Genomic DNA, 25,350 nt, shown 5'->3' on the forward strand with positions numbered 1-25,350 from the left:
AGGGGGCCTGCTTCTTCCTCTCCCTCTGCTGCTCCCCCTGCTTGTGCCCTTTCACTCTCTCTGTCAAATAAATAAATAAAATCTTTAAAAAAAAAAAAGAAAAGTGGTGGGCTATGGCCCTTTCTCTGAGAAAGTAAAGTTTGATTGAAGACTTGAATTCTAAGTAGCTTTTAACCAGGCCAAAGTTTTTTTTTTTTTTAAGATTTTATTTATTTATTTGAGAGAGAGTGAGCACAAGCAGGGGAGAGGCAGTTGGAGAGACTGATCAGGGAGCCTGATATGGGGCTTGATCCCATGACCCTGGGATCGTGACCTGAGCCGAAGGCTGACGCTTAACCGACTGAGCCACCCAGGTGCAAAAGTTTATTAAGAGTATTCAGCCATTGGAGGTAAGGAAAAGGCTGGTAACTGTGAAAGAATGAAAAGAAAATCAGTTTAGCTGAAGGCTAGAGAGCAAGAAAGGGTGTGAGATGTGGAAGATACAGGAGATACAGAAGAAAATCCTGCAGAGAAGGGGGTCCCCCTTGGGTAAGAGCAATGGAAAAACATTGAAAGAGGAACAAGGGGTGGGTGGGCACAGATAATCTCAAACCAGATTTGGCTTTTGAGAGGAGGTCTCTGGCTTTGGGTACTTAGGTATTGGATTAGGGTAGACCCCTATTGAAGGGAAAAGATAAGAGAGCTCGCTTTGTTTTCCACACAACTTTTTTAATTGAATAAGATGAGCTCAGCAAAAATAATAATAATACAAATTCTCCACCACACCCATGAATTTCTATCAGTGAATATCTAAAACCATTTTATTAGCGTTCTCTAAAACAAATCACGTTTATATCGAAGACCACCTCCAGGAATGCCCAGGTGGCTCAGTCGGTTAAGCATCTGCCTTCGGCTCAGGTCATGGATCCCAGGGTCCTGCATCAAGTCCCACGCCTGCTTCTCCCTCTGCCTGCCACTCCCCCTGCTTGTGCTCTCTCTCTCTGACAAATAAACAAAATCTTAAAAAAAATAAAAAGACTACAACCATTCAATTCTAAGGGCAAGTGCAGATTGTGGCTATAGTAGTATACCTAAAAAGTGAAAAACTATTGTTGAGAAAAAGAGAAATCGGGGGCGCCTGGGTGGCTCAGTCGTTAAGCGTCTGCCTCCGGCTCAGGGAGAGCCTGCTTCTCCCTCTCCCACTCCCCCTGCTTGTGTTCCCTCTCTCGCTGTGTCTCTGTCAAATAAATAAATAAAATCTAAAAAAACAGAAATCACCACATGTTATAATAAACTTGATGTTTACACTCATCACCCCATTCTTTATAAATCCACATGTCATTTATTTTGATTTATTATCTTACCCCATGTATTCTAATCAATATATTAATTGATGTATTATTTTTCTGATTTTCCTTTAGTTGCTACACATTTTCCAAGAAAAATTTTTTAAATATTTTATTACAAATCTATTAACCATTATTTTCAAATAGATTTTGCTCAAAAACATGATAAAATAACCAATCATAAGATATAATGGAAGAAAAAAAACAAGTTATGTACATGTATGCATATATGTTTACATATGTAATATATGTATCTATAAAATACAGAAAAAGAAACTTCATTTAAAAAGTGACGAATTTGTGGAGCACCTGTGTGGCTCAGGTGGTTAAGCCTCTGACTCTTGATTTCAGCTCAGGTAATGATCTCAGGGTAGTGAGATTCAGCCCTGCAACAAGTTCCATGCTCTGGTTCTTCCCCCCTCTCTCTGCCCTTCCCCCATTCACACTCTCTAAATGAATGAATGAATAAAATCTTTAAAAATAGATAAAATACGGCTCAGGTCATGATCCCAGAATCCTGGGATCGAGCCTCACATCAGGCTCCCTACTCAGCGGGAAGCCTGCTTCTCCCTCTCCCACTCCCCCTGCTTGTGTTCCTGCTCTCACTGTCTCTCTCTCTCTGTCAAATAAATAAACAAAATCTTTAAATAAATAAATAAATAAAAACGTGAACAATTTGTATGACCAAATTTATAGAATAGTCCTTAAGTCATAAATGACAATTTTACAAAATGGAAAGGTATAACATATTCTTGGAAGGAAAACTCTAAGACCTAAAAATGTCAAATCTCTTTTGAATTATCTATAAATTTGATGTTGTTCCAATACAAGCACTAGAGATTTTTTTCTTCTGGGAGCCAAATAATTTTAAAGTTCATATGTAAAAATAAAATAAGTGATAGATGGGCAAAAAAATTTTTCAAAAAAGGTAGCAGTATATGCTATCCCCAAATATGCTGCTTTGACATATTGTTTTTAGCTTTTTCTTTTTTTTTTTAAGATTTTATTTATTTATTTGACAGAAAGAGAGAGAAAAAGATCACAAGCAGGGGGAAAAGCAGAGGGAGAGGGAGAAGCAAGCTCCCCGCTGAGCAGAGAGCCCGATGTGAGGTTCAATCCCAGGACCCCGGGATCATGACCTGAGCTAAAGGCAGACGCTTAACTGATTGAGCCACCCAGGTGCCCCTATAGTTTCTTCATTGTTGTTGAAGAACAACAAATTGAGGAAGAAGCTTTCTATGAACTCCCCTTATTTGCCTAAAGACAAAAAAGAAACTTAGTTGTCATAAACCTCCTCCCCAGGGAGCTTCATCAACCAGGGAGGACTGACACATCACTGGAGAGGAAACCAGATGTCAATGCCACACCCAGATAAACTTTGTCACAAACTATCACACTGCCCGTCTGTTCTTTAAGGGCCCATTCATCTTTCCTAAAAATCATTTACTCTCCCCTAAGAAGCCAACATCTCCCCTCACCTTTCCCTATTAAGGTGACATTTAAACCTGAATTCTAAGCTGCTTCTTCAAGTTGCTCATTTTTCCCTGGGTATCTCCCACATATACATGAGGTATACATGTAGTAAAGTTGCTTTTTTTCTCTCTTGTATTTGTCTTTTATTATATGGGCCTCAGCCAAGAACTCAGGAAGGTAGAATTTTTTCCTTCCCTATAATATTAAAATTTATTACAAATCTACATTTGGAGAATGTTAATCTACAGTAACTACAACTTCAATAATAATAGTAATAAATGCAGGGTGGGTGCCAGGGTGGCTCAGTTGGTTGAACATCTGACTCTTGGTTTTGATTCTGGGGCATGGCCCTGCATCAGGCTCTGCACTCAGCAGTGAGTCTGCTGGAGCTTCTCTCTCCCTCTTCCCCTCCCTCTGCCCCTCCCCCTGCCCGTGCATTCTCTCTCTTTCTCTCTCTCAATAAATAAAATCTTTTAAAAAATAGTAATAATAGGGCGCCTGGGTGGCTCAGTTGGTTAAGCGACTGCCTTCAGCTCAGGTCATGATCCTGGAGTCCCGGGATCGAGTCCCACATCAGGCTTCCTGCTCAGCAGGGAGTCTGCTTCTCCCTCTGACCCTCTTCCCTCTCGTGCTCTCTATCTAAAATCTTTAAAAAAAATAAAAATAAAAAATAGTAATAATAAAAGCTAACCTACGGATATCCATACAAATCCATAGAACAGAATTGAAAGCCCAAATATAGACCAAAATACATAGGTGCATTTAGGATATGATAAAGTTAGCATTTTGGGACACCTGGCTGGCTCAGTTGGTGGAGCATGTGACTCTTGATCTCAGGGTTGAGAGTTTGAGCCCCACATTGGGCATGGAGATTACTTACAAAAAGGAAATCTTAAAGAAAAAAAAAAAAAGAATAAGAAAGATAGAGGTAGCATTTAAATTTAGAGTGCAAAATGTGGATAATTTAAAACTGTATTGGTACAATTGGGAAGCCATCTTAGAATTTAAAAAAATAGTTCAGTCCAACATAATAAACAGTAGCAAGTATAAATATCAACTGCAAAAAGCAGGAGTGCAAAATTGTATATAAAACTGACCTCCCCCCACCCAGTGGTGAAATACATAAAAAAAAAAAATAATAAAGGAATGACATTTAAAAAGTTGAGTTCATAGCTCCCACCTTACATCAGAAAACATTCCAAGTGGGTCAAAGACTTAAATATTTAAAATTAACCTCAAAAATAAGGAAATACATAAAATGAACCTTTATCTAAACATAATCAGAATAAATCACAAATATTTGTATATTTCTGTTTGTGTACATATAAAATCTAGGAATGAAGAAATGTTTTCTAAGTATGATACAAAATCCAGAAATCACTAAGAAAAAGACTGATAAATTCAACTACATAAAAACAAAAAGGCATGTTGCCTTGATGGCTCAGTCAGTTAAGCATCTGCCTCCAGCTCAGGTCATGATCCCGGAATCCCAGGATTAAGTCCCGAGTTGGGCTCCCTATTCAGCGGGGAGTCTGCTCCTCCCTCTCCCTCCACTCCTACCCCCAGTCGTGCTCTCTCTCTCTCTAATATATTAAAAAAAAAAAAAAAAACCTGTTTGAAAAGATGGCCACATATAGTGACTTCCTTCCAAAGAGTAAAGTTTGGAAAGGAGGCAGGGGAAAAGTAATCTAATGGTGGAGAAAACTTACAAACACTAGTTCAGTCAGGCAATCAAGGTCAACATCAACAGGGATATCATGTTGATAGTATAGTCTTATTTTTTTAAGATTTTATTTTTAAGTAACCTATCCACCTAATGTGGGGTTCAAACTCACAAGCCTGAGATCAAGAGTCACATGCTCCACTGACTGAGCCAGCCAGGTGCTGGGATAGTATGTACCCTTTTTTATTTTTTTTAAAGATTTATTTATTTATTTATTTTTAGAGAGAGTGAGAGCATATGCACACAGGGGTAGGGGAGGGGGAGAGAAAGAGAGAATCTCTAGGAGATTCCGGGCTGACCGTGGAGCCTGACTCAGGGCTCAATCTCATGACCCTGAGACCATGATCTGAGCAGAAATCAAGAGTCTGATGCTTAACCAAGTTAGCCATCCAGGCATCCCTGGACAGTATGTACTCTTGATATGATATGATGAGAATGCCAATTTACCTCTGTGGTCTTCTTCCCCAAAACTCATAACCCCAATCTATTCATGAAAAAAGTATCAGACCAATCTGAATAGAGGGACATTCTACAAAATACTTGACTAGTACTCTTCAAAACTGTCAAGGTTATCAAAAATAAGGAAAGTCTGAGAAACTACCATGGCCAAGAGAAGTCTGAGAATTGACAACTAAATGCAAGACGCTATTGTGAATGGGATCTAGGAAGAGAAAAAGGACGTTAGTAAAAACTAAGGATAAATCTGAAAAAAGTATGGAATTTAGTTAATAATAATGTATCAATATTGGTTCATTAATTATAATAAATGTACCATAGTAATGTAAAATGTTACTAGTAAGGGGAATTGGTCTGGGGTATATAGAAACACTGTTTATTTTCACAATTTTTCCATAAATCTGAAACTAATAAAAAATTTAGCTTTACACAAAACAATCCTCTACAGATATGCCATTTTCAGTTATCAGACTGACAATGCTTAAAATTTGATTTTATACTCACTGGTGAAGGAGTAAAAAAGCAAGCCTTCTTATATATTGTGGAATGAGAAGTATACACTGGGCTGATCTCCATGGAGGACAATTTGGCAATAAATTTTCAATTACTAATATCCATACTTTCACTTAGCAATTCCACTTCTAGAAATTTATCATAAAAATAGACTCACGGGGCACCTGGGTGGCTCACTTGTTAAGCATCTGCCTTTGGCTCAGGTCATGATCCCAGGATCCTGGGATCAAGCCCCGCATCGGGCTCCCTGCTCAGCGGGAAGCCTGCATCTCCCTCTCCCACTCCCCCTGCTTGTGTTCCCTCTCTCACTGTGTCTCTCTCTGTCAAAGAAATAAATAAAATCTTAAAAAAAAAAAAAAGACTCATGATGGTACAAAATAACATATACATGAAATTATTGTAGCATTTTTGTAAGAATGAAAGATTATAAATGATAAGTTTCCTGAATGCACATTTCATATTTTGGAGAGAGAAACAAAAAAACTTAAGAAGGAAGGACAGGGAGAGACGATATACCTTTTCAGCAACTTACGAATTTTGAACTAAAATAATGTAATAATGTTCTATGCTTCTACCTATGAAAATCTCAGTATTTCAAATGCATTTATAATAATTCATTAAGTACCTACTATGTGCCAGATTTAAGATAGGGTAATAAAAATACAGCCTCTGAGGAGCCTTGAGAAGTTTACTTTTTGAGGAAACATTGAATCATTAAATATCAATTATGGCTTTGGCATTAGGCCAACTTAATTTGAATTCTGGATTTTAAAAGTATTGGTTCTGTTTTTTAGGCAAATTATTAGTCATCCTAAGCCTCAGTTTTCTGAATGGCTCCTTTTCCTTCTTTGAGTCCAAATGTGACTTGTTAAAAAGTCTTTCCCTAACTACAAAATGATAGAAGATCCCCTTTAGTACTGACTCTTCTTGGCTCCTGTTCTCTTTCTTCATAAAAGTTGGATCTCCAGGGGCGCCTGGGTGGCTCAGATGGTTGAGCATCTGCCTTCAGCTCAGGTCATGATCCCAGGGTCCTGGGATTGAGCCCTGCGTCAGGCTCCCTGCTCAGCGGGGAGTCTGCTTCTCCCTCTCCCTCTGCCATTCCCTCTGTGCTCTCTGGCTCTCTCTGTCAAATAAATAAAATCTTAAAAAAAAAAAAGTTGGATCTCCATTTGTACATTGTATAATATGTCTTCTCTACTATACTGACCTATCTAGGGGCAGGGGCCATGTCTATTTTTTTCACGAGGGTCCACCCAGCTCCTAACTCAACCTCTGGCACAGAGGTCACTAACAGTACACATAAGCCACCCTTATTCTCTTTACCCTGGTCTCCAGGATTAAGCTTGAGCAGACCCATTCGCTCTGTCCCCTCCTTACTTGAGTCAGGCACCTCTCCCTTATCTCTCCCATCTGCAATCTTGTCTTTCATTTTTCTGTGCCCCCAACCACAATATCAGCATGAGTGTTTCTAAGGATCATTAAGATACAATGAATGAACAAATAAAAGTCTGATTGCAGCAACTTTATGTTAGTGGCTTTTCAGTCCTTAAAAAAGATGTCTTTAGATGGGGTTGTCTCACTCAGGCAACCATCTTCACTATGGAATCCTAATCACTATGATCCCGTGTTGTAAATCACAAAGATTCATTAAAATGACCTCCTCTTCTATTCCTTCATCGTCGGGAGCCTGCTTCTCCCTCTCCCACTCCCCCTGCTTGGGTTCCCTCTCTGTCAAATAAATAAAATCTTAAAAAAAAAAGGAGCTTCTAGCTACATGCATTGATTTTGAGGTCAAGAGGTTTTGGTTCACAACAATAAGGAAAAAAAGAAAAAAATAGAACTTTTTTAATGAAGAAAGAATGATAAACTGAAATAGTAAACAATAAATAACATATAGCCAGAGTTGGTGTTCTCTGGGTTGAGTTAGACTCCTTCCTAGTTATTTCAAAGACTGACAATATCGTGTTTTTGTTTTTAATTCTGTTCTGGTCTTCAGGCAAGAAATGTTTACACTAGAAGACAATTCATTTGTGACAGTTTTGGAAGATAGACCACCTAGCATTTTGCCCTAAGTCTATTTTGTCCTGAGGGTCCAAATATACTCTACTGGGAAGGCTGTGACATTTGATCTTTCTGTTTGGGCTCTCTCTAAAATAGACTGACTATTGGACAACTGTGCCATTAACCATCAATAGCCTGAGTTCAGAGGAGCTTCTTAAGTTTAATTCTACAAAATATATGGCAGGTCATAAACACTCATATTCTCAAGCTTGTAGAGTTCTAAATGCAAGCAATAAAAGTGTAAAGGGTAAGATTAAGTGCTTACTTGGGACCATAACATTTCCCTTCTCTGCCCTCCTCCCCTCCCCCACCCAGAGCTACAAGTATGAGAAATTGCAGACAGCTAAGTTTCAAAACACAGCTCTGAAATAGAAGCATTTGGAAAGAGCATAAACGCTAGAAGCCATTTGTTCTCTTGGCTGATTGGATATAAATGTTAATGAAAAAGAAGAGCAAAGCAGTCTGGAGACCCAGCTGAGTGGGAAGTAACTATGGCAAGTGCTACCTTTTCTCTGTCTTTGGGTGATCCTGGAGGTGGTTAGGAATCCCACTGGCTTGCTGAGGAGGAGCGAGTGCCTTTTATGGTAGCACAAATTTATTCTGGGCATTTACATGGCTATGTATCAGAAGAAAGAGAAGAATCCAGGAACTCCTTGCTCAGGACTCTTTCCATCTGACAAATGCTTACCAGTCCTGGTCTTCCAGACAGAAACCGAAGACAAAGTTATGAAAGGGAAATTAAAAGCTATGAAGGAAGAAAGTTAAAAATATTTAATAAGAGCCCTGGAGGAGGAGATAAGAATACAGGGAGGGAATGTTTTGAAGAAATAATGATTGAGAACTTCCCAGATTTAGAGAAGCAGTTCTTGTGAGGAAACTTCTAGCTTTAAAAATATTGATCAGAACAAAAGGATTGAATATAAATGAGCCAATAATTTAACTCAAGGAAAATTACAATTCTAGCTAGGAAAACAAATGAATAAATTCGAAGAACCACGGAGGAAGGAAAAAAAATACTAAAATAATAACAGAAATTAAGAAGTGGAAAACAAACCAGCAAGGTAGAAGAAAAACCCCACAAAAAACAGCAAGGCAGAGATTGATCAAAATCAGATATCAACTGCAGTGAAATTGGACAAGAGTTGTCCAGGTTCCCCTTCAGTGAAGGAGTGTTGTGGAGACAGCTTCCAACTGTCAGCCCCTGGGAGAGCCTCTCACTAGCAGAAGGTCATGGCTTTCCCTGAGCAGCCCACAACCAGTGACTAACTTGGCTAGGGTGTAGTGCATAAACAGTTGATCCACAGCAAGCCAACTCTGATATTTTCGCTCCAGAACTTTCCCCAGAAGTTGGCCAAGGCTTTGATTCTAGTTTGTATCACAGTCTGATTTCTCTCTCCCCGGTCCTGCTTTCTCCCTTTCCCTTCCATGGGTGTCGATCCTAAAAGTGCTCCCCAACATTCTGTGTCCTGCACTCTGTCTCAGTCTGCCTCCTGAAGAATCCTACCTAGACACTGTTCTTTGGAAAGATTAATAAGAAGAATAAATCTCTAACAAGACTGAATAAGAAAATGGGAGACATCAAATAAGTATAGAATCTGAAAGAGAAGTTAACTACTGACACAGTGAACAAGAACAAAATATATGGTGATAACCTTGAAAACTTGGAAGAAACAAAGTTCTAGAAAAAATATATAAGATGAAACAAGTAGCATAAAAATATAGAAAACTTGAATAAGCCAGTAATGATTAAAGAAATTGAAATGATAATCACATACTCTGTCCTCAATAAAAATCCTTACCTAGATGTTTTTGCATGTGAATACCAAACTTTCAAGTACTAAATAATTCCTTTATTACACAACTTGTTCCATAAAATAGAAAAGAGAGAACATTTCCAAACTGTTAATGAAGCCAGTATAATCTATAAAACCAGTTAAGTCAGTATGTGAAAAATCACTCATGTAAAGCAAAAGATAAACTAATTGAATCCAAGAGTATCTTAACACATCATAATTAATTGCGGGGCACCTAGCTGGCCCAGTCAGAAGAACATGGGACTCTTGATCTTGAGTCCTGAAGTCCAGTCCCACATTGTGGGGCAGAGGTTACAAAAAATAAATACAGAAAGAAAGTTAAAAAAATATATATTATATATTAACTGGTCATACCACAAAACTAAAAGTTAAATTTAAAAACAATTTTTAAAATTAAAAAATAATTTAAATGGTACTCAAAAAGAGATGGGGAGTTTTCTTTATAATAGAATGCCAGTTAAAAAGAAATGAATAAAGGTCGAAAAGATTTACAACCATCAAGGTAATCATTGATTCAGATATGAATGACCATTGTGATAGAATAGGCAGTTAGCTAGATACGAGCAAGGAAGGGGACCTTCCCACCATTAAAAGATAAAAATAAAGAAACTGCCGGGCACCTGGGTGGCTCAGTTGGTTAAGCGACTGCCTTCGGCTCAGGTCATGATCCTGGAGTCCCGGGATGAGACCCACATCGGGCTCCCTGCTCGGCGGGGAGTCTGCTTCTCCCTCTGACCCTCCCCCCTCTCATGCTCTCTATCTCATTCTCTCTCTCAAATAAATAAAATCTTAAAAAAAAAAAAGAAACTGCCAACCATCCCCTAGTATACAAACAGCTAGAAAAAGCACCAGGGAGCATGCATGTGCCCTTCCCTATAACTGTCGCCCTACAGTAACCTACAGGTTTATTTAATACATTTACCTTGTGGTTTCAACACCCCCTGAGGGGGAAGCCAGTTCCAACATGGACTATATTGGGCCAAAAAACTCCCCCTCCCCCCAAAACCTGGTAGGAGGAGTCCCTTAGATGATTGGAAGCAACCTCAGTCAGAGACTGCTCTACTTATGATCCATAACCTATGCAAACATAAAAAGAAAAGGCACCCCCAACCTTGGTGCAGTTGCCACCTCTGGGCCAGCCCACTCTCCCATCTTGAGAGTGCACTTTCCCTTTAACAGCTATTAAATTCTTAATTACTTGAGGGGTTGGCTCTAAATTCTTTCTTGGCTTAACTTAAGAACCCAGGTCAGCAGAGAGGCAGGGAAAGGGCCAGCGATGACAACTGGATGCTAAAATTCATTGGGTGAAGTTGCCAAGGGGCAAGATAGTCACATTGTGTCAAGGTATCACCCTACAAAACAGTTACATATTCCAAAGTGAAAACTGCTGGTAGACCTTAGAGAAATCTAGAGGTCATCACTTTAATAAGGTGATAACATTTTTAATATGAGATAATCTGAATTATGTACCTTCTCATGCAATGCACTATGAAGTCCTCAATCTTATGCATAAAGTATTCCTGCCAAAATTTTTTTATCTGAATCTAATTAAACCTCTGGCTTTAATTTTGAGTTTATAGGAAATGCAGAGAATTAGTTAAGGAACACCATGAGGAAACAATCCAGAATGTGGTATATTGTACAAGAAAACTGACCCTTTCTCTTCAAAAAGTTAGTATCATTAAAAAGATCTTTCTTGATTAAAAGGAAATAGAAAGGTATTACAATCAAATAGAATGTCTGAAACTCTATTGAATCCTGGAGTTTTGAAAGAAAAGTACACAAAGTACTTTTGGGACAATTAAGCATATTTGAGTATGAACTAGATATTGTATGTTATGCAATGACTGTTTCTTAGATTTGATAATGATACTGTGATTATGTAAAAGAATGTTATTTTTAGAAGGTACAGGCTGAAGTACTGAGAGGCGAAGAATGTGTCTGCTTACTTTATCTGGCAGGGTAATCAGTCAAAAACAAATGGAAAAAGTTTCATCAAATGTGGCAAAAATATTAACAAATAGTGAATTCTATTCTTTCAACTTTTCTTTGGAACAAAATTTTTCAAATCTATAAAATGTAATAATAAAATGCATCATTATAAGCTAGCAATATAAAAAGTAAAAGTGTGTTCTTATATTTGAAATAGGTCAGTGTATTTTACCACACTAATGAACTAAGAAGGAAAAGTAGTTCCAGCAATGTTTTGTAGTCTTCAGGGTACACGTCCTGTACCTCAAGTTTATCCCTTAGTTTATACTATTTTTGATGCTATTGTAAATGGAATTATTTTGATATCCTTTTCAGATCATCACTGCTAGTATATAAGAATACAACTGATATTGGGGCACCTGGGTGGCTGAGTCGGTTAAGCATCTGGCTCGATTTCAGCTCAGGTCCTGATCTCAGGGTCCTGGGATTTAGCCCCACCTGGGGCTCTGTGCTCTGCGCAGAGTCTGCTTGGAATTCTCTCTTCCTCTCCCTCTGCTCCTGCTCTCTATATATAATAGAAATAAAATCTTAAAAAAAAATACAACTGTATTTGGTGATGATTTTTATATTCTGAAAATTTGTATTTGTTAATTTGCTTTAACAATTTTTTGAGGGGTGACTTTTCTATATATAATGTCATCTGTGCGTAGTTTTACTTCTGCCTTTCCAATGTAGATGACTTTTTTTCTCTTGTCTAATTTCTCTGGCTAGAAATTCCAGTACTATATTGAATCGAAGTGGTGAAAACAGGCATTTTCATCTTGTTCATAACTTTAGGAGAAAAACTTTCAGCCTTTTACCATGGAGTATATTAGTTGTGGGCTTTTCCTATATGGCCCCTATTATGTTGAGGAAGCTCCCTTCTATTCCTTGCTTACTTAAAATGTTTTCATCATAAAGGGGTTTTGACTTTTGATAAATGCCCTTTTCATTGAGGTATTTTTCTTCATTTTATTAATAGGCATATTACATTGATTTTCTTAAGTCGAACCACCCTTATATTGCAGAGATAAATCCCACTTGTTAGTAGTATATAATCCTTTTAATATGCTATTGAATTCAGCTTGTATTTTGTTGAGGGTATACTGGATTATATAGTGCTTTGAATTCTGGCGACTCTAACAGGTGTGTACCGTTCCTAGGAATGTAAATTGTTGCAGCTGGTATGGAAAATCACAGGAAGGTTCCACAAATAACTAAAAATAGAACTACCATATGATCCAGCAATTCCACTTCTGGGTACTTACCCAAAGAAAATGGAAACAGTAATTCAAAAAGGTATATGCACCCTTATGTTCATTGTACAACCACCAAGACATGGAAGCAGCCCAAGTGTCCATTGACAAGTGAATGGATAAATATGTTGTGTGTGTGTATATATACAATGGAATATTACTCAGGCATAAAAAATACCTTGCCATTTGCAAGATGTATGGACCTAGAAGGTATTATGCTAAGTGAAATAAGTCAGAGAAGGACAAATACCATATAATTTCACTTATATATAGAATCCAAAAAAAAAGAAAAAAGAAAACAAAATAAACAGACTCAAAGAAAAAACTGTTGGTTGCCAGAGGGGAGGGGGTGGGAAGATAGGCAAAATAAAAGGGTTTGGGGGGATTAAGAAATACAAACTTTCAGTTATAAAAAAAATAAGTCATAAATAAGTTATAAAAAAAAACCTGGGAATAACAAGTACAGCATAGGGAATATAATCAGTAATATTAAAGTAACTTTGTATGGTGACAAATGGTAACTACACTTATCCTAGTGAGCATTTTGAAATGTATGTAAATGTCAAATCATTATGTTGTACACCTGAAACTAATACAGTATTTTGTCAATTATACTTCAATTTTTAAAAGGATTGCAATAGTAGCAATATAGCCTTAAGAGCTTATTGATCATTAAAAACTTATATAACATGAGCACCTGGGTGGCTCAGTTGGTTAAGCACTGCCTTCGGCTCGAGTCATGATCCTGGAGTCCTGGGATCAAGTCCCACATTCAGCTCCCTGCTTGGCGGGGAGTCTGCTTCTCCCTCTGACCCTCCCCTCTCTCATGCTCTCTCTCTCATTCTCTCTCAGGTAAATAAATAAAATCATCAAAAAAAAAAAAAAACAACTTAACACATAAAAAAGGGCAATGAAAACAAATACAGACCTTAGGCCATTTGTATCAACATCAATGATCTAAATACAAAAATTTAACAAGAGAATAAGACAAGACAGACTAGGAAAAATATCTTCAAGACTTACCCAGTAAAAGACTATCACTCAAAATATAAAAGAACCCAACAATAAGAAAGTGAACCAGATGAAAAAACGGGCAAAAAACCTGAATAGATACCTCACCAAAGATATACAGATGACAAATAATCATATGAAATGATACTGCATATTTCAGGTCATTGGGGAATTGCAAATTAAAATGAGATACTTCTACACACCCATTAGGATGGCCAAGATCCAAAGCACTGACACCACCAAATGCTGGTAAGGATGTGGAGAACAAGAACCCTCAATCACTGCTGGTGGGAACGCAAAATGGTACCAGCCACTTTGGGAGCCAGTTTGGCAGTTTCTTATAAAACTAAACATACTTTAACCCCATGATGCAGCAATCATGCTCCTTGGTATTTACCTAACTAAGCTGAAAACGTATGCCTAAACAACCTGCACACAAATGTTTATAGCAGCTTTATTCGTAACTGCTAAAAGTTGGATGTGAATGAATAAACAAACTGAATAACATGCAGGCAATGGGCTATTTAGCGCTAAGAAGTGGGATATTAAGCCATGAAAAGGCAGAATCTTAAATTTATATTGTTGTGAAATTAGTCAATTTGAAAAGGCTACCGTATGATTCCAAATGTATGACATTCTTGAAAAGGCAAAAGCTGCAGAGCGGTCAGGAGTTGGAGGCAAGAGAGTGTTGAAGGCAAGAGAGTGTTGAATAGAAGAAACATGAAAATTTTAGAGCAGGGAAGCTATTTTGATGACACATAATGGTGGATGTAGGTGGCCATTATATACTTGTCAAGGCCCACAGACTATACAAGTGAATCCTGTTGTAAACTATCGGCTTTGGGTGGTAATGATAAGTCAAAGTAGGTTCAACAACTGTACCACTCTGAAGGCTGTTGACAGTAGGGGAAGGGGCTGGAGCAGTATTTCAGAACTCAGTAGTACTTTCTGCTCAATTTCTCTGAAAACCTAAAACTTAAAAAAATCTATTAATTAAAGCAGAACTAAATTATAATCTATAGAACCAAATACTTGAAGCAGGAGTAGTAGTCATTTCTTGGCAAATGTCCAGTACAAAACCCAGACATTCACATCTGTACTCAAGGTATCAAGCAACAATGAGGCTGGCTAGGACAGAGCGCAGCAATCAATCGCTGGGATGCAAGTCAATGGTAGCTGTGGGCTCGCCACCATTTATTCCTTATTAAGATACGGCCCATCCAAAGGGAATGTTGGTCTGTTCAAACGAGGTCGCTTTTCCTTCCCCAGTGCAATTAATCTTTTCATCATCTTCTTATTTCTATAAAGAAATTTAGAAAAGAATTTTGAAAAAGAATCTTAGAGTAAGATAGACCATTCCATACCCACCGCAATAAATAAGGAATCCACTTCTGGAGTTCCTTAGTAGTTTGCCCCATCCCTAAGAATGGTGGGTAAAAAGATTTTATGTGGTAAAGAAAGGAACAGGATTGTCCACTTAATATCAGGGCTCATATTCTATATACTACAATACTATATACTTTCTTTACTTATTTTTAACATTATTTATTTATAAGTAATCTCTACACCCCACTTGGGGCTCAAACTCATGACCCCCGAGATCAAGAGTAGCACACTCTACTGACTGAGCCAGCCAGGCACCCCAGTTGCACTCCTTTATATTTACACTTTCCCTTTTCTTACTTCAGCTTCTTCCCACATCCCCTTCTCTCTTCATACTCGATCATGGTTTTCCCATTTATAATTAAAAAGAAAAGTAAAGAATAAAGAAAGCAAAGAAGGGAGAAAAGAAGGATGGAAGCAAAAAGCTCTCTTAATATTATTGCCTCAACTACTATCTCATTCCCCACTATGTCCTGTTCTAGTTCTTCATATGTTCTACACCAACTTAAAACTACCCTATTTTGTTTTTGGGTTTTTTTTTAATTTTTATTTATTTGACAGAGAGAGAGAGAGAGAGAGAGAGAGAGAGAGAGAGAGTGAGAGCAGGAACACAAGCAGGGGGAGTGGGAGAGGGAGAAGCAGGCTTCCCACTGAGCAGGGAGCCGGATGCGGGGCTCGATCCCAGGACCCTGGGACCATGACCTGAGCCGAAGGCAGACACTTAACGACTGAGCCACCCAGGCGCCCCTACCCTATTTTGTTTCTACTGCCCCTTTCAACGTATCCTCAAAAAGGCCACCACTAATGGTGTCCTAAACTGACATTCCCAACAGCACTGCATTAGCCATAGTCTTACATGGCCACCTCACCGCCTACCATCTCCTTCTGAAACTCTCTGCCCACTGCTTTCTTTCTCCACTAATCTTTCAGCTTCTACCTGTACTTTTTCAGTCCCCATTACTCACCTGCCATTGATATGCTGATTCTCTTTTGGGTTCTTTCCTCTACCTACGCCTATGCACAATTTATATGGTAAAGACTCCCAAATGTGTTTCTGTCTAGCCTACACTTCTCCCAGAACTCTAGACTCCTGGCCGGCATGTCCCATGTATCACATTCCTGGCCACTGAACCAGACTGCTGCCTTTCCATCTAATAAGATAACAACTATTCCTTGTACTCCTACATCTCTTAAATTTGTTCCATTCCTCTTTAAATTCTTTGCCAAGCTCATAGATTATCTTTCCAGAATTATTATAGCAATCTCTTACCTTCCAATTGAGTTTCTGTTCCAAGATTTCAATCCACTTCCTTAAAAAAGCCTTAGTTTTCCTCCACTCTCATTTCATATCACCTCCACCCAATTCCACTGTCAAAAGTTGAATTTTGTACTCAAAACATTAGGAGTGTGGTCTATGTAAAATCTAAAGCAGGGCTTCTGTGTATGTTCAATGTGTATTCCCCTGGACGGTGAGTATACAGTTATCATATTCTCAAAGGAGCCCATGTCCCAAAAGTGACTAAGAAATTAAGATGATAATGAGACCTTTTATATAGAAATAAAACCTGGGGGGAAAAAAAAAACTTGCAGTGGTCTGCTCCTCCCTTTCCCACTTATTAGTCAGTATAAGCCTCAAACATACTGACCTGTTTGCAATTTCTAGATACGTCATATTTTTTCACGTCCATGTATTTGTATGGGCTGTTTCCACTGTTTAGACCAATTTAATTATTCCTTTCCAAATGGTAAACTCTTCCTCGGTACATGTAATCCCTTGGGAAGTTTCCCTAAGCTACTGCAACATAGGAACTACCCCTATATTTTCATAGCATCTTTTACCCCTTTTCATTCCAGAGAGCTTCAAGGACCTTATAAAGAATCTGACATGTGAACTCCAAGTCTTTTTTTTTTTTTCCCCTTAAAACATGTCTCTAAAATGGAGGCAGTTAAGGTCCTAACTTGAATACTTTGTTAAGGTTTCTAAGAAGAAGCTACATCTATCTGAGTTCTAATCCACTACTGTTTTTTGTTTCCTATTTTTGCCTGAACTATATGGCAAATTAAGCAAACAGCTTATTGCCCTCCGCCGCCTTCTACTAAATTATTCAGAAACCTCTCCAGACATCTCCTTTGCTGTATGCCGTACTTAGAAAAATACTTAAGGGTTACCTCTTAGCACATTCAGGACATAACATATTGTCTTCTAGGCCTGGGGATGGGAACGTGCAGGCAGGTAACAGGAAGAGAGAGATCATCCTTTTGGGAGTGTCAGGCACCCAGGCCTGACCTGCATGAAACTGCAGGCGAACCCAGCCTTGTGTATCTGCCAAGAGAGGTCTGCCATGGACCACACACCACCGGACACCTGAGGAGGGGAAGAGAAGCAAATATAAACAGCAAAAATCAAGTAATGGCGCCCTAATCCAACCTCTCGGCAAGTCACTCTTGGTTTTGCTCTTATATTCTATTGATGAATCAACTGAATGAAAAGTAAGAAAAATGTACACTGAAGATACCATAATCTGACTTCACAAATTATATAGCACAAGGGATAACAATTAACTTTTTGGAATGGTTGCTCTGTGTCCAAGATTTTGCTATGTGGTTTACATGTGTGAATACATTTATTCTTTTTTTTTTTTTAAGATTTTATTTATTTGCGAGAGTGAGAGAGAGAGAGAACACAAGCAGGGAGAGCGGCAGAGGCAGAGGGAGAAGCAGGCTTCCCGCTGAGCAGGGAGCCCGATGCGGGACTCGATCCCAGAACCCTGAGATGATGACCTGAGCCGAAGGCAGACGCTTCACTGACTGAGCCACCCAGGTGCCCCTGAATACACTTATTCTTAAGAGCATTATTAATATTTACCTTCTCTTTACTTTTATTTGCAGGTACAGTAACTGTAGCTTATCATGTTAAATATCATAATTTTCCCAGAACCAAAACATGGATCTAGATATTCTGATTCACAGCCCATATGCCCAACCATTACATTACACTGCCTCAACTACACAAAACAGGCAAAAGGATCTTTGTTTAGAAATCTTAAGGAATAGGGCGTCTGGGTGGCTCAGTCGGTTAAGCCTCTCTCAGGGTCCTGGGATGGAGCCCCGCATCTGCTCAGTGGGGAGTCTGCTTCTCTCTCTGCACCACCCACCTCCCCAGGCTCTTGAGCTTGTGTGTGTGCAGCACACTCTCGCTTGCTCTCTCAAATAAATGAAATCTTTAAAAAAAAAAAAAATTAAAAGCCTAAGGAACAATCTAATTGGGAAGATGGGAAATTTGAGAAAAAACAAAGTCCTACAGATATCAAATGTATGAAATTGAGAGAAAGGAGCAGTCATAGGGGCTTAAATGTCTGTAAAATCTCTCCAGACTGTAAGCCGAGAGTATAAACTACGTGTGTTTCACAAAGTATATCCGGAGGCTAGGCACACTCCTGGATCACAGTAGGTGCTTAATAACTGCTGGATGAAGAGGAACTAAAAGGCTGAGTTAGCGTGTGTGTGATACTACTAGCTCATATGGCACATTAATGAAAATCGGAAAGAGGTGTCCTCTTCGGGAAAGCAGTCCTCCAGAGGCCGCTCCAGGGCTGCAGTGTGCTTGTGCAATTCAGCAAAAGGTGCCCACTCCTCCTCACCAAAGGGAGTGCAGCGTGGGGAGCAGACAGTAGGCCAATTTCAGCTCCCTTTCTTCCTTTTGGCTGGAATTCTTGTGAGTGAACATCAGCCTTGCATATAACAAAAACCCTGAACACTTCTGGTAATGGGGTGGAGAGAGGGAAAGAATTCAAGCCAAAAAGAAGGAAGAGGACTTTGTGCTGGCCTGAGATGGGTTCTGCTGGAGATGAAAACAGAAATATGACACACAGGAGTGGGAGTTGGCCAAAAGTGGGGCTAAGTTACTCTCAAGATCCCTTAAGAGGACAGGGGTCCCAAAGGGGCCTACTTTTAATGTGCCAAGTGGAATCTTGCAAGGCTCAAAATTATTCTATGATGCAGAATAGTTGCAATCATCACTTTGTACATACATCAGGATACCAGGGCTTTAGCTAAGTAACTTGCCAATGCCAGGCACCTAGGCTCTCTCAAATAAATAAAATCTTTAAAAAAAAATTTTTAAAAGCCTAAGGAACAATCTAATTGGATTAGGAAGTAAGGATCTGAACCAAAGCTGTTCAGTTCTAACACCTGTGTGCTTGTTTACTGTGTTACAATGGCCTTTGAAAGGAGAGAAAGGGGAAGGCCTCAGACTGTGGCTGACCACATCAGATCATGCTTTCTTCCCACCTTGAACTTCTGCTTATGATGAGAAAGGGTCACCACTCAGTCACCTAGCTTAGACATTGATCCATGCAAAACTTTACTACCTGTCAATGAAAAGATAATTCCTAAGTAAATCTAATATCCAATCTATGATATTTTAGCTCTTTCCCTTTTATTGCCTTTCAGTATGGGACTAATAAAATTTAACCTTCTTTCTCTGGACTAGTACTCAGTCTATTTTTTTTTTAAGTAGGCTCCACACCCAATGGGGGGGCTTGAATTCATGATCCATGAGATCAAAAGTTTGCATGTTCTACGGACAGAGCCAGCTGCCCCTTTTAAGGATGATCTTACCAGAGGCTTGCAGCAGAAAGGTCTCAACAGAAGCAGGAATGGAACGTGAATTCACAGACTTGGATTGACTGGCTCTTGCAGCAATTCTTGACCATGCTGCCAACATGCCTTCCTGTGCTGAAGTTACCACCTCGACGGTATTAATCCCTTCCTGTCTCTCACTCTTCTTACAACTTTTCCAAAGCCTTGCTTTCTCGGCCAGCATCTTGCCTTTCCTTGAACATGACTGCAATTTAGCTTCTGGTGATGTTTCAGGAATATTCTGCAAATGGGATTCATGGTGAGTTTTCAGCAAAGTGCTACTGCCTCTAAAGACTTTTGTGTCCACTTTATCATTTTTTATACATTGACCCATGTGTGGTAAGTGTAGGAAATATTTAGGATTATTAGTTCCCTTAGAGCAACTAGGAGAAATTTTTGATTGTTAAAACTGGGGGCAGAGGAGTGGGGGAAGCAGAAGGCATTGCCACTGAAATGTAGTGGGTAGAGGCCAGGGATGTTTAGGCCTAAAATGCACCAGACAGCCCCACCCCCAACCAAAACAAATTATTTGGCCCAAAAAAGCATTAGTCTTTTTTTTTTTCCAATTGAGGTGTATTTTGCATACAATATTATATTAGTTTCAGGTGTAAAACATAGTGAGTCAACATTCACATACATTACCAAGTGATCACCGTGTAAGTCTAGCTACCATCTGTCACCATACAAAGTTGTTATAATAAGACTGACTATATTCCCTATGCTGTACATTGCATCCCCATGTCTTATGTACTTTATAACTGGAAGTTAGTAACTTTAAATTCCTATCCCTTATTTTGTCCAGCACCCCCCATCTCTCCTGTAAGGCAACCCCCAGATCTTTCCCTGTTTCTATGAGTCTACTTCTGTTTTTGGTTTTTTAGATTCCACATAAGTGAAATCGTATGCTATCTGTCTTTCTGTCTGACTTATTTGACTTAATACCCTTTAGGTCCACGCATATTGTCATAAATGGCAAAGATTTCATTCTTTTTTATGGCTGAGTAATATTCCTTTGTATTATATCTACCACATCTTTTTTATCCAAAATGTCAATTGCCCTGCTTGATAAGTCTTGCCTTAGAGATACAACATCTATAGAGATGGTGGGATAGAAGGAAAAATACACAATCAGAACTCACCTTTACACTGTCACCACACTCCTTACTCACCTGGTTTATTCCAGGGTAAGCATGTTTCTGGAGCCTCAGATAAACCTCTATTTTCTAAGGACATTAAGACGAGAAATGAAAATTACAAATTGGCAAAGCTTTCCACACTTGCTCTGTGCTGCAGAGTTTCCCACCAGTATACTCACCCGGCCATCGGTACTCAAATTCAATTGTTGGCACCAGCTGCGCAAAGTGTCCCAACGTACTTTATTAAATGGAGGCAAACTGGTTGGCAAGGGAAGGATTGGTGTATTATAACAACTATGTTTTGGGCAAAACTTGAATTGTTCATTTATTTGAGGATGACAAACTGAGAAAAGAAGGAAATCAAAGTAGTAATAATTTAGTATTTTTAAGATGACAATTTAACAAAGTTCTTGCTGATTTCTCACAACCCAGTTTACACACACACACACACACACACACACACACCCCAACTATTTTTCCTCTATTACAAGTAATAGATTCTGTAATTAAAGGACTTACCCAAGATCACATCTCCATTAAAGTGGCAGATCTGGAAATCAAACCTACATTTTGAAATCCTTTTTTTTTTTTTTTTTAAAGATTTTATTTATTTGTCAGAGAAAGAGAGAGCACAAGCAGGGGGAGCGGCAGGCAGAGGGAGAAGCACGCTCCCCGCTCAGCAAGGAGCCCAATCCTAGGACCTGGAAAGAACATTATACTGGATTGCTATTCCAAAATGTCTAGATTTTGGACCAGAAACACTAGTTGTCTTTAGAGAACTCAAAGAAACCACCCAACCACCAATGATCCTGCATTCCGTCAGCCTACCTCATTTTCCTCGGCAGCACCCCATCTCCCCGCACTCTGCTTGGGTGTAACCTATCACTGTTTACTTTGCACTGAAGTCCTCGTTCGTGGCCCAGAAAATAAAATCATTCTGAAAATACTTATTTGATGCCTTTATGTGAAACACTAAGAACAGAGTCAAAGGGTCATGACATTAAGAGCTGCTAGATATTTGATCAGTAATTACTTACCAAGCAAAATACTAATCTGAGGAGATGTTGATGAAAGGGTACAAGTTTTCAGCTATACGATGAATAAGTTCTGGGGATCTAATGTACATCGTAGTGACTATTGTTAACACTATTATGCTGTATGTTTTAAAGTTGCTGGAGCAGGGGCACCTGGGTGGCTCAATTGGTTAAGCATCTGACCCTTTTGATTTCGGGCTCAGGTCATGATCTCAGGGTCGTGAGATTGAGCCCCACATCAGGCTCTGCACTGAGTACAAAGCCTTTTAAAGATTCTCTCAGGATGCCTGGGTGGCTCAACCAGTTAAGTGTCTGCCTTCGGCTCAGGTCGTGATCCCAGTGTCCTGAGATCAAGTCCCACATCAGGCTCCTTGCTCAGCCAGGTCCCTGCTTCTCTACCTGCCGCTCCCCCTGCTTGTGCACTTGTCCTTTCTCTCTCTCTGATAAACAAATAAAACTTGAAAAACAACAAAAAGATTCTCTCTTCCTCTCCCTCTGGCCCTCCCCACCCTCCACATGTGCTTGCTCATGCATGCGAACACACGCTCTCTCTCTCAAAAAAAAATAAAAAATAAAGTTGCTGAGAGCAAATCTTTAAATGTTCTCACCATGGGATGGAGTGAGAGTAGGGAACTGTGTGAGGTGATGGATATGCTACTTAACCTTATTTTGGTAATCATTTTGCAATATAGATGTGCTTTTATCAATCATCACATTGTACACCTTAAGATTACAAGGTTAAATGCTGATTATATTTCAAAGCCGAAAAAAAATCACTTGTCTTTACAAGTGATATGTAAAGTATGTATTAACCAAAACGAAGACAAGATTGAGTTTCATGGGTTGGGAATTTGAATTCCTATCTAGCTGACTGCAAGAACCATGCCCTGTCCAAGGCATACCACATGACTATTTTTTGTGTCTTAAAAGCAAGGCATGGTGCCTAGCAATTGAGAAGTGTGGGAGTTTGAGAACTCTCTCACCACAGGTAATCAAGGTAAGGTTTAAGATAGGTGTTGTACAGTCGAAGGATAAGAAACAAATCTTTTTCCTGGGCTTTCCAGGGCTGGGGGAGTAGCAAACTGAGCAATCCGTCCTCACACCTTTATCACTTGACCCAGGCATCTTCAGGCTGATTTCTGAAGTTGAAGAAACACTTGGTTCCATTTGATGTTCTTCATTAGGTTCCTCATTAACTGGAACCAATGTGAGAATCACACTCTCTTCCTCTAATGCCTCCTCTGAGAAATTCTGGAAAGGGAAAGGTCAATCGAGGATTCTCATCTGATACCATAAAACTAACTGCTTACTTTCAAAGCACAATTAATAAGAAACTCAGAAACCAGTAGGTGGCTGGAGAGAAGACTCACGGTGATTCCTTGAATTTGATGTTGATTAGCAGACCATTTATTAGATAAAAGAAACAGGGTTGCCTGGCTACGAGGTGTGTGACTCTTGATCTCGGGATTGTGAGTTCGAGCACCATGTTGGGTGTAGAGATCATTTTAATAATTTAACATTTAAAAATAACGGTAAGAGGGGTGCCTGGGTGGCTCAGTCAGTTATGCATCTGCCTTCAGGCAGGTCATGATGCTGGGGTCCTGGGATTGAGCCCCCGTCAGGCTCCCTGCTCATCGGAGAGCCTGCTTCTCCTTCTCCCTCTGCCTACCATTCCCCCTGCTTGTGTTCTCTCTCTCTCAAACAAATAGATAAAACCTTGTAAAAAATAAAAATAAAAAATGGTAAGAGAAACAATGAGGAAATGGACAAAAGTAGATTTACAGGTGGATGTAAATGAAAGGATAGGTCTCGAGTTTGGGAAAACCACCTCTTTCAAGGCCTTCCTCTCCCTCAGCTAAAACAAATACTTGCATTTTATCTGCTAAATCTGTACAGAACGCGTTCCTGCCTTCCCACCTTCTATCATGATTCCTGATGATTCCCAACTCCAGCTATCATCAACTCTCACTGGTAGATGCAATAATTTCCTAGCATTCCAAACTCCATTCTGACACCATTCTTTCTGAAGATTGCTCTCCTGCTTTAAAAACAAAAAAACACAAACACTTCAATGGCTTATCATTGCTATTCAGGTTAAAGACAAAACTCCCTTGTGTGACCTACAAATTTCTGGAGTCTGACCTCTGCCTGTCACTCAGCTCAAGACCCCTGAGCATTCTGAGATCCAGCCATACTGGCCTTATTTCAGCTCCATGACCTGAAGGGAATGAATATACATTTTATTCTGTTGCAATCACAGCAACACTCAAAGTGCCCAGCACCGAGTGGGCAGTCAGAACTCTTTTAATGATCTAATGAAAGAAAAATAGAATGGATAGGTAGTAAGGAGCTAACATTTACTGGTTTTGTATAGTACACATGCACTGTGCTAGGTGCTTTCTGTATTTGTCATTTAATCTTCAGAGCACATTTATAGTAATTTATCATTTTTCTTATTTTAAAAATTAGGTAACTTAGTCTCAAAAATTACATGAACATGCCATAGGGTATACTATGCTTCCAAGTTTCCTCCCAGGGGCGCCTGGGTGGCTCAGTCGTTAAGCATCTGCCTTTGGCTTAGGTCATGATCTCAGGGTCCTGGGATCGAGCCTCGCATTGGGCTCCCTGCCCCGCGGCTTCTACCTCTCCCACTCCCCCTGCTTGTGTTCCCTCTCTCGCTGTGTCTCTGTCAAATAAAATCTTAAAAAAATTTTTTTCCTCCCAAATCCAAAGGTAAATAAACTCCATTCCACTCCACTCCATTGCAAGTATTGCCAATACTTTCTTCTCAGAACAGCCAGGTGGATCTGCTGGGGCCACGCCCCTCCCGCCTCCGTCCCTTCAATGGCTTCCCATTGCTCACACTCTCGTCCTGCGTATGTGTAATTTCTTTTTTAAGATTTGATTTTTAAGTAATCTCTACACCCAGCATGGGGCTCGAACTTAGAACCCCCAAATCGAGGGTCACAGGCTCCACCGCCAGAGCGAGCCAGGCGCCCCTGTGTACTTTCAAAGCACTCCCGCACACATCCATACAAAGTAACCGGGGGAATACTACTCCATTCTTGAGATACGTGGGGGCTCAGAGCCGCGATATGACTCGCCCACCACCATATACTTAATGTCTAGGAGTAGGACACACTCCCAGAGGAAAGAAAGCAAATTGGTCACTTCACTTTCTGACCTTATCCACATTACCTTTTCTCACTTTCTTTTTATTGTCGCTCTCCACTTCTTTACGTTTTTCTCTTGCCCAGCTACATCTTTCTACGGAATCCATCTCTTACTTCGGCCTAGGAACGGCAATCTTTGTCTTTTTCACTCTCACCCAAATTTTCTCAAAGCCACAATTGTGCAATAAAAGTAATAATCCACTTGTAAAGAGGAGAGACTCCAAGACCGGAGATTTCTTACACCCAGAAACTAAAATTGGGGGCAAGAAGGAAACATAAGCAAGCTCTGGAAAGTCTCTGAAAAGTAAGTCTGTGGGGAAAATTCATTCTGTCGGAACTAAACTTACCTGCTCATTGTTCTCGTAAGTTGAGTGCGCCAT

General features: G+C 39.5%; 1 protein-coding gene across 2 annotated transcripts; it reads right to left on the reverse strand.

The window, feature by feature from the left end:
• Positions 1 to 14,797: 14,797 nt before the first annotated feature.
• Positions 14,798 to 25,350, reverse strand: DPPA2 (developmental pluripotency associated 2). Of its 2 annotated transcripts, none has more exons than XM_028110553.2 (7): positions 25,318 to 25,350; positions 22,901 to 23,048; positions 20,943 to 21,106; positions 20,797 to 20,850; positions 19,607 to 19,868; positions 17,156 to 17,351; positions 14,798 to 14,903 (listed from the first exon to the last, which is right to left on the reverse strand). In XM_028110553.2, the coding sequence occupies exons 1-7, from the start codon at positions 25,348 to 25,350 to the stop codon at positions 14,798 to 14,800; spliced, it is 963 nt and encodes a 320-aa protein (XP_027966354.2). The 2 variants fall into 2 exon arrangements, with proteins under 2 accessions (XP_027966354.2, XP_087882813.1); XM_088026687.1 differs by having other exon boundaries at positions 20,767 to 20,850.

Source organism: Eumetopias jubatus, unplaced genomic scaffold (assembly GCF_037043125.1).
Source record: "Eumetopias jubatus isolate StellerSeaLion01/CBP00866 unplaced genomic scaffold, mEumJub1_p1.0 scaffold_1, whole genome shotgun sequence".
In the NCBI taxonomy this organism is placed as follows: Eukaryota; Metazoa; Chordata; class Mammalia; order Carnivora; family Otariidae; genus Eumetopias; species Eumetopias jubatus.

Coding starts and splice junctions, on each gene's coding strand:
- DPPA2 (XM_088026687.1), bottom strand. CDS start 25,350: ATGGCGCACTCAACTTACGAGAACAATGAGCAG. Junction 21,107..22,900: donor GCCTGGGTCAAGTGATAAAG/GTGTGAGGACGG, acceptor TTCTTTTCTCAG/TTTGTCATCCTCAAATAAAT. Junction 20,851..20,942: donor ATTTGAGTACCGATGGCCGG/GTGAGTATACTG, acceptor TAATGTCCTTAG/AAAATAGAGGTTTATCTGAG.